Source organism: Grammomys surdaster, unplaced genomic scaffold, assembly GCF_004785775.1.
Source record: "Grammomys surdaster isolate TR1022 unplaced genomic scaffold, NIH_TR_1.0 343, whole genome shotgun sequence".
NCBI classification, from domain to species: Eukaryota; Metazoa; Chordata; class Mammalia; order Rodentia; family Muridae; genus Grammomys; species Grammomys surdaster.
This window is the reverse complement of record NW_021604762.1, coordinates 72,383-82,293: the sequence shown is the minus strand read 5'-3', so window position 1 is coordinate 82,293 and position 9,911 is coordinate 72,383. Positions and strand designations below refer to the sequence as shown.

Below are 9,911 nucleotides of genomic sequence, written 5' to 3'. Positions count from 1 at the left end.
AATATCAGAAAGGAGGGAGGGGCTTCAAAGTGCTGTGCAGAACACGGACATTTTTAGGCGCTGCAACCGGCTAGTAATAACTTCCTGCGTCAGAGGGCGATTGGGAAGAAGTGCTTCCGGTGGCCTTGGACCATTAATCAATAAACAAGGCTCCTAGGCTTGACCTAGTCGTCGACTCAGACCGGTCAGACAGCCGCGTAGACCACTCCTGGGACAGGGCGGTGAGTATTTGAGCTTTATTTTCTGGTTCAGGTCCAGAGCGTCCCATTTTCTTGCTGCCTTGTAAATCAGACTTCCTTGGATCCTGTGGTTGGCGCCTAAGCCTGCACATCCGGAGCAAGGAGGCCCTACCCTGCAGCTCCCGGACCTTAGGCTTGATAACCCCTTTACTCCTTTTGTGAAGTTAGGGAAGAAGCAATTTCTTGTTTGCTCATTCTTTTATTATTCGGAACAAATTATTGAGGCAGCATGTTTAGTGGCTTTAGAACCTGAGCATCGAAACCTCATTTCTCTTTCTCTCTGTATTTATGACATTGGCATGACACTGGACCACAGCTTCCACATCTGAAAAATTGGAAGTGATAGTGTTATTTTTCATAAGATGGTTGGAAAATTGAACTAAGCAGTATCTTATATTGTAACTCTTTGACACTATATCAAGATGGTAGCCATAACAAGTAGGTGAATACAGATGAATAAGTCGACTAAACTTAAGTTTCAGGGATAAAAGCAAATTGATTTGGGGATACAAAGAAAGGGTGTGTATTGGGGAAATGTTGGGGGATTGCGTTTCAGTTATCTTAAAGAACAAATTCAAGTCTAATAAAGATGTAGAGGGTGGTAGAGGTCACAATTCAAAGGGTCAATTATAAAAATGTCTGATGTTCTCAAGAAGCTGAGTAGTGGGGCTGGAGAAATGGTTCTGTGGTTAACAGTACTTGCTGCTCTTCCAGTGGACCTGAGTTCCATTTCTAGTACCCACATCAGGGCAGTTCATAGCCATATCTAATTCCAGCTCCAGAGGGATCTGATGCCCTCTTCAACTCTCCTTGGCACAAGGAACACACATACATACCCAACTCCCAACAGACAACAATAGAAATAAAATCTCTAAATTCAAGGCCAGCCTGGTCTACAGAGTAGGTTTCAGGACAGCCCAGGCTACACAGAGAAACCTTGTCTTGAAATTAACTAATTAAAAATAAAATACAATCTTAGAAAATTAACTGAGGGGCCAGTTAAATGGCTCAGTAAGTAAAGGCACTTGCTGCCAAGTCTAACAATCTGAGTTCAGTCCATGGAACTCACATGGTGTAAGGAGAGAACTGACTCTCACAAGTTGTCTTCTGATTTTCATATGCACACACACCCAAAATAAGTAAATGAAAGAAGGAAAGAAAGAAACTGAGTATCATATTGTTAGAACTGAGGTCATTTCGTCCAGGAAGCCCCTCCTTTGCCTACAGGCCACTGAGTTTAAGCAAGTAGCAGTGCCTGCATGCTGCTATATTGCAATATTTTGCTTCCGTTACTCTTCCCTCAGGACAAAGATCTTACACTTTCACACAATGAGTTCATTTGACGTTAGTTGGACCTGAAGAGACATATGGGCAGTGAGCCTGGAGAACTGAATTAAAGAAAGGTAGTAGGTTTCATTGAATGGTAAGCCGCAGAATTCTAACTTTTTCCAAGTAAAACAACAAAACAAAAAAGCTTGGAAGTGTAGCTCAGTAATAAAATATTTACTTTCGTAGCATGTGTTCAATCTTCAGTACCGAGAGAGAGACAGAAAGACAGAGAAAGGGAGAAAGTCTAGCAACAGGGCCAAGTGTAGGTCAGATTCTGAGAGAGGCTGGAACAGCAGATCTCAACCTTCCTAGTGCTGTGACCCTTTAATATAGTTCCTCATGTTGTGGTGACCCCTCAACCATAAAATTATTTTGATTTTCATTGCTACTTCATAACTGTAATTTTGCTACAGTTACGAATCTTATTGTAAATATCTGATATACAGGATATCTAATATTCCTTGCTTATGAAAGAGTCATTTGATCCCCAAAGGGCTTATGACCTACACGTTCAGAACAACTGGACTAGAGGAAGGAGTACTTGTTAGAAGGCAGCAGAAGTCTCTCAGATTCAATCTGGGGAGACAGCTCAGTTTATAAAATGCTTGAACCCTGAGTTCAATCCCCAAAACCCATATCAAAAACCCAGTTATGCCGTGTGGCGGTGGCGCACGCCTTTAATCCCAGCACTTGGGAGGCAGAGGCAGGCGGATTTCAGAGTTCGAGGCCGGCCTGGTCTACAGAGTGAGTTCCAGGACAGCCAGGGCTACACAGAGAAACCGTGTCTCGAAAAAACAAAAAACAAACAAACAAAAAAAGACAAAAACAAACAAAAACAAAAAACAGGTATAGGTGCATGTGCTTATAGCTTGTGGGGAGAGGCAGATCCCTGGAACTTACTGGTGAAGGGGGCAGTTCTGATGCTAAGGTCTTGTTTCCCAATTGGTTCTTGATTTGTCAGTAAAGAAAGCCGAGGGCCAATTGCTGATCGCCAATTGCTGAGCGGAAGGTATGGGTGGGACTTCCGGGTCCCAAGAGAGAAAGGGAGACACAAGGAAGTAGAAGTTTTTCTGCCATATTTTGGAGGAAGAAAGAGGCAACCATGTGAGGTCATGGGGGAACTGGGGCCTGTGGCCGCTGCTACAGGCGGGGTGGTCATGGATGTTTGGCAGGGGCTAGGTGGGACTAGCCACTGAAGTTTGGGGCAGGTGAAGAGACAGAGATCAAAATGTTAATAAGGGCATGCTTTTCTAGGTGGGAGACAGTATCACCCAGCAGTTGTGCTAAGAAGGCAAGTTATAAAGGAACAAACTGTGTATGTCTTTTATCGACAGATTCAAGGGAAGTAGGAAAGAGGTTGGTAACTCAGTCACCTCCCAGAGCTAAAGGCACTTATAGCAAAAGGGAAGCCGGGTGGGGGCTGGTAGCTCCGACAGTCCCAGAGCAAAGAAGTAGAATAAAACTACACGCAACACACCGATTTAGAATAATCAGCAAACCCTAGACTCCAGTGAGAGATCCTATATGAAAAGGCAAGATGGATTGTTGCCTGAGGCTGATCCCTGACCTCCATGCCCACAAAGAACCCGTTTGTTCATGTATATTTCAGAATTTGGAAGCATTAGGCTAGATTAAAGGTTCATGAATGTTTCTACCAGGCACAGCACAGATTAAAAAGCACCTATTAGTATGTTTTGTTTTTTGAGATCTGGTTTCTCTGTATAGCACTGGCTATCCTGGAACGCACACTGTAGACCAGGCAGGCCTTGAACTCAGATCTGTGTGCCTCTGCCTCCTGAGTGCTGGGAGAAAGGAGTGCGCCACCATGTCTGGCTGGCTGGTGGTATTTTTAATGCTACTCTGTTTTTCCTAGAAATCTAGCACAATTGTAGAAATACTCTGGAAGTACTCCCACTTAAGTTTTTTGCCTTGTCAAGAATTTAGAATGAGGCATGATGGTTATTCTGGTGATGAATGTGTGATGTGAAATAGGCAGTGTACATGTTACGAGTCCCACACACAAGTCACTGCTCTTTACCTTTTAATGACTTTGATTGTCCTTTTCTAATTCAAAGAGGAGCTGTCCTGTGTGATTGGCATCTAACAGTTATTTTTCTCTTCATTTCTTCAGGGAGAACATCTTTTGTCCTAGAGTTTTGCTAGCACCTTTTTCAAAGTGATCTTAGCTTGCTTTTTATGTCAGAACTGCCTGGACTTCCTACTTTTCACTACAAAAGCTTATGTTCTACAGTTGCCAGAGACGTAAACACATACCTTTAGGGCATCATCTAAATTAAGCCCAAGAGCCCTTCTCTGTTCACTCTAAAATGCTGAGGTACTGGGGAGAAATACCAATACCATCAGGACAAACCAACAGAAGTTCCTTTGATCTGCTCCCACGGGAGTTCCGCCTGGTGGAAGTCCATGACCCACCCCTGCACCAGCCCTCAGCCAACAAGCCGAAGCCCCCCACCATGCTGGACATCCCCTCAGAACCCTGCAGCCTCACCATCCACACCATTCAGTTGATCCAGCACAACCGACGTCTGCGCAGCCTTATTGCCACAGCTCAGACCCAGAGTCAGCAGCAGACAGAGGGCGTGAAGACTGAAGAGAGTGAGCCTCTTCCCTCCTGCCCTGGGTCACCTCCTCTCCCTGATGACCTCCAGCCTTTAGATTGTAAAAATCCCAATGCACCATTTCAGATCCGGCACAGTGACCCAGAGAGTGACTTTTACCGGTAAGACAGAGCATTGCTGTGGTGGTTTTTCTTAAGTAATCTCCACTCCCAGTGACCCTGTTAAGATTATGGTGCCATTTCCACTTGTACACAAGGACACTGAAGATGGAAGTGATTGACTAGGCTAATGTCACTGGAGTCATTAGCGGAGCTGAGTGCAGTTAGTTCAAGTCGCCACAAGCTAGTCTGTAATTTTGTTGTTCTTTTAGTTTCTGTTTTTATTTTATGAGATAATTTTTCTGTGTAGCCCTGGCTATCCTGGAACTAGTTCTATAGACCAGGCTGGCCTCAAACTCATAGAGATCTGTCTGCCTCTGCCTCCCTAGTGCTGGGATGATTACTTTTTAAATTTTCTAGCACAATAGGTATTGATTGATTGCTTGTTAATTCCAGACAGTTTACTAGAAGTGAAATAACACACTGATACATGAACATTAATTAATTCCAGGCAGTTTACTAGAAGTGAAATAACACACTGATACATGAATATGAAAACGTGGGCTGATAAGGCAGTGGCCTGGCACAGAGCAAAACAAAACAAACAAACAAACAAACAAAAAAACCCAGCATATTCACACCATTCAATAAAATATCCATCATACTAAGTTTGTGTTATTACTACAACTTTGTAGTTTTTTGCCAAGTTTCTATTTTAATTTTTAAGAACCTAGGGGCTGGAGAGATGGCTTAGTCAGTAAGGTGGTTAGTGAGACCCTGTGTTCTGTCCCCAGAACCCATGTAAAAGACCTAGGCATGGTGGCTTAACGTTTATAATCTGAGCACTGGGGAGTCAGAAACAAACATGCCCAAAGCTCTCTAGCCAGGCTGGTCATCCCTTGACAAGAACTCGAATAACACTCCCTTGTCTCCTCTCTCAGTGGGAAAGGAGAGCCGGTGACCGAGCTGAGCTGGCACTCCTGTCGGCAGCTCCTCTACCAAGCAGTTGCCACAATCCTGGCCCACGCAGGCTTTGAGTGTGCTAATGAAAGTGTCCTGGAGACCCTGACTGACGTAGCGCATGAGTACTGCCTCAAGTTCACCAAGTTGCTGCGCTTCGCTGTGGATCGGGAGGCCCTGCTGGGCCAGACGCCCTTCCCTGACGTCATGGAGCAGGTGTTCCACGAGGTGGGCATTGGCAGTGTGCTCTCCCTCCAGAAGTTCTGGCAGCACCGCATCAAGGACTATCACACGTACATGCTACAGGTGAGGAGACCCTGGGAGCCATGGGCAAAGTCTCCTACTCTAGTAGGGTCTGCAGCACGTGTTCTGGAGTACGGCGCATGGGGATTTGGAGCAGAGTGGATCTGATGCACTTTTCTAATGGTCTGTGTGTTTCTCTGTCCTCACCACTACTAGCCCAGTGAGAAAACAAGGCCTCTTTCAGTCAGTGGGTAGCCCATTCCTCGTTACTTCCTCTGGAAGTTTTGTTTTGCAAGTATTTTATTCAACAAGTATTTATTGAGGACTTACTGTGTCAGGCATTGTGGGAGATAGTAGTTTTCAAGGGGAATCAAGTCTTTTGAACTTGCAGTGTTCATGGGAAGCAAAAACAGGCAAACAAGTAATAAACACAACTATTTCAGATAGCATTAAGTGTGTTGAAAACTAAACAAAACCAGTGGAGTACCAGAAGGGTTCAGGTAAGAGCACCATCTCTCCAGTTCCTGAGGCTTAGGCACTTAGTGACCAGTACCCTTTAGTGTCTAACAAGAGGACCCAGATTGCTTGCTCCACTCACGGTTCGCCTAGAGGGTCTGCATGCCAGATGCTCGGGAGGCTTCTGTCCTGTGAGACACGATTGCCCTGAGCAGCCAGGCTGGCCTTACTCTCCCTTCTTTTCAACCTCCTAAGAGATGGAATTCCAGATATATGGCCAGATAATCGTTAGTTTTTATAGACAGAAATGTGTTTTGCCTCAGTTCTGGCTTTTTTGCTTTGTGTAACTTACGTGTCTGTCATAAACTCAGACCCAAACCCTTAAGTGACTTCTTCTGTTGGCAGTGGCAGCTGTCCTTGTTTGATGGTGCTGGATTTGAACTCATGGCCTTGCACAGGCTAAGCATGCACTCTTCACTATTGGCACCCTAGCCCTGGCAGTAGTTTTATTGTTGTTGGTTTTTTTTTTTTTTCAACACAATGTTTCTCTGTAAAAACCCTGCCTATCCTAGAACTTGCTTTGTAGTACAGCTGGCCTTGAACTCACAGAGATCCACCTGGCTCTGCCTCCCAAGTGCTGAGATTAAAGGCGTGCACCACCACTTTCCAGCCAGCAGTAGAGGTTTTAAACTCACCTTTCAGGTTGGCTGTTAGTAAAGTGCTTGTCTTGAAAGCATGAGAGCCTGAGTTCAGATCCCTGGAGCCCATGTGAAAAGCCAGGTGTGGTGGCATACACTTATAAGCCCATCGATGGGGAGATGGGAGGCATAGACAGGTGGGTTCCTGAGGCGCACTTTCCCAGATGAGAAGTGGAGGCACCTGAGGAATGACAGCTGAGATGACTCTTTGACCTCCGAACATTCATGTGGACACACACAGACACACACACACGCGTGCATGCACACATATATACACACATCAGAAAGAACAACTCATCTGGTAACTCCTGCCTAGTTTTCCTTGGGTTATTCCAAGCTCACTATCCAATTTAATTCTAAAATAGCCCTGGAAAACTAACTCTTGCTTGCCAACAGATTAGTAAGCAGCTCTCTGAAGAATATGAAAGGATTGTGAATCCAGAGAAGGCCACAGAAGACACTAAACCTATGAAGATCAAGGAGGAGCCTGTGAGTGATATCACGTTTCCTGTCAGCGAGGAGCTGGAAGCTGACCTTGCTTCTGGAGACCAGTCCTTACCCATCGGGGTCCTTGGGGCTCAGAGTGAGCGCTTCCCATCCAACCTGGAGGTGGAGGCTTCGCCACAAGCATCAAGTAAGAAAGAAAGTTGTATTCATTTTGCATCTGGTTCTGCTCATCCTGACACTTTCAAATCAACTCCAAGTGGGAGAAAGGCAGGCATGGGCAGAACGGAAGCTGCTGGAGCAAACGGAGGAGCGGTGGTGAGTCCTTTACTCTCTGGTGTAAGGGGCTGTCTCCTTGTAGGGACTTCTAGAAAGTTGCAGATCAAAGGGAATGAAATTGTTCTGCTGTGCTGGACAGAGCCGGTCTGTTGTAGGTTCACAGCTGTGACGACTTTAGGAACCTGGAGAACTAGCTTGTTCTTTTCTATTTTTAGGCAATTGTATTTTTGTTTAGGGTCTTGCCGTGTAGTCTAGGTAGATCTGAAATTCAAGGACTCCTGCTTCAGCCTCCCACGTGCTGGAATTGCTATGCTTCCCTACCTCCAGTCAGTTAAGTTGCAAACTAGTTTGGACACTTAGTTGTTTACAAATGTAAACACATAAAAAATTTAAATATCAAATCTCGGATGTGACCCAAACAAAACGAGGTCAGTGTTAGAAGTGCTGAGAAGAGGTTCTTTTCTGAGGAGGAAATAATAGTTAACAGCAGAACTGCATTACCGAAATACATACGAAAGATAGAGGACACCAATGACCATGTCTTTTGCCAGGAAAGACAAGCAGAGAACTGATGTCACCATCATGTATAAACATGGTCTTCAAATGCAAGAGAGGCCTAGAGAGATTCTCAAATAAAAGGAAAATAGCCACATGAAAAGGAGGAAAGGGACCTAGGGAGATGGCTTAATGTGCAAGTGTGAGAATATGAGTTCAAATCCCAGCACCCATGTAAAAGGTATGGATGGCTGTGTGCTGTGTGCCTGTAATCCCAGCACGGGGAGATAAGATCTCACTGGCCAGGCAGCTGAGTGAAAACTGAGCTTCCAGGTCAAGGCAGTGAGAACAAAAAAAGATGCCTCGCATCCTTCTCTGGCTTCCACGTGCATATGGATGGGCACACATACCTACAGGTTCATGTGTATACCACACACGCACACGGTGGGGAGGGGGTACAGGACAGGGTAAACTGTGGAACTGTATCTGCCTTTGAACATAATCTTTCCACCCAGTTTTACTTTTTTTAGAATAGGAGAAATGGAGGTAAGGTGAAGGGAAAACCATGAAAGTAGAAAGGAGGTGGTAATTTGTGGATGACATTTGAACCCCAGACTAACAGTGACACCCTCAATCCATGTGGGGTACTGCAAGGAAAGCAGCATGAAGACCACTAGTCAAGCAAGTGCAGGACGTGCAGCTGTTGTTGGCCTTACCGTGGGCTCATGATCTTTCCCTTCATTTCTAGGTGCAGAGGTAAATGCTTCTCCTCTCTGGAACCTGGCGCATGTGAAAATGGAGCCTCAAGAAAGTGAAGAAGGCAATGTGTCCACACATGGGGTGTTGGGTAGTGATGTCTTTGAGGAGCCAATGTCGGGCATGAGTGAAGCTGGAATCCCTCAGAGCCCTGAGGACTCAGACAGCAGCTATGGATCCCACTCCACTGACAGCCTCATGGGCTCATCCCCTGTTTTCAGTCAGCGCTGCAAGAAGAGGATGAGGAAGATTTAACTGCAAAAGGACACTGAATCCAGACCCACACAGCCAGCAGGGAGCCTTGGTGTCTGGATTGTTTCCATAAGTAGTAATTTGATTCTATTCTTCAGCTGAGGCGTTTCCTAATTTTAGAGAAACAGTTCTTAACGTAGTAACAGTTCACTTTGGCATTGTTGTACTTTTTCAGAACAACTCAGCCACTGTTTGCAGATGGATTGTGATACTGGCCTGGTAATCAGACCAAAGTCCTGTCTCCAGCTGGCTTTACTGTGGGACAACACACATCTCAGCTCCTCCCAGCCATGTCTTTGGCACACTCGAGAAGAATTGTGCCACTTTAATGCTCCTTACAGAGAGGAGGGACGCTGAGGTGCTCTGCTTAAACTTCAAAGCTTGCATATGTTCACGTAAATATATGCTATGTTAGAAGTCAGGGATTCATTCATCTATTTTGTGTTGTCACTGGGAATCCAGTAGTTAAGATAGAAAATAGCTAAACCTAACAAAGCTTGTCAGTCAGATTTCAAAACTAGTTTTGCTACTCAAAAGCCTCCTACAGAGCGAGAGCCCTGTGGTGACAGCCATCATCCTTATGCAGCTGGCCCCACAGTTCTTTTCTAGAATATTCCAGCCAGCCTTGTCGTTTATACTTTTCATACGCTCCTCTGCTGACAGAGTTTTAAGTATCTTTCACCCTGCACATTTCCAGCTGTTCCTGTTCTCCTTTGTGAAGGCAGCAGACGGGACCTGCCACGGCTGCTGGATGGGCAGCATCTGGCTGTTTCAGGACAGCTTTCGGGGTTTTGTTTGTTTGTTTTGGTTGTTTTGTTTAAAAAAAAAAACAAAAACATGTGAGGAGCCAGAGAGATGGCTCGGTGGGTAAAGTCACTTGCGATTTAAGTTTGATCCCAGGGACCCACATGGTATAAGAAGAGAACCAACTCCCCCATACATGCCATGGTGCATGCATGTGCGCACGCATGCACACACACACACTTAAAAATAAATTATTTTTGGAAAAAGTAACTTGAGTTATTCCAATTCTTTTTTTAAAATTCTTTGACCATTTCATACACATACAAAGGGAGGGGATTT

The 9,911-nt window shown here is 45.1% G+C and overlaps 1 protein-coding gene across 1 annotated transcript; it reads left to right on the top strand.

The window, feature by feature from the left end:
• Window positions 1-131: 131 nt before the first annotated feature.
• Window positions 132-9,249, top strand: Supt7l (SPT7 like, STAGA complex gamma subunit). Its single transcript, XM_028778977.1, has 5 exons — window positions 132-221; window positions 3,700-4,308; window positions 5,187-5,511; window positions 6,999-7,236; window positions 8,569-9,249. The coding sequence occupies exons 2-5, from the start codon at window positions 3,896-3,898 to the stop codon at window positions 8,829-8,831; spliced, it is 1,239 nt and encodes a 412-aa protein (XP_028634810.1). The 5' UTR covers window positions 132-221; window positions 3,700-3,895; the 3' UTR covers window positions 8,832-9,249.
• The last annotated feature ends 662 nt before the right edge of the window (window positions 9,250-9,911 follow it).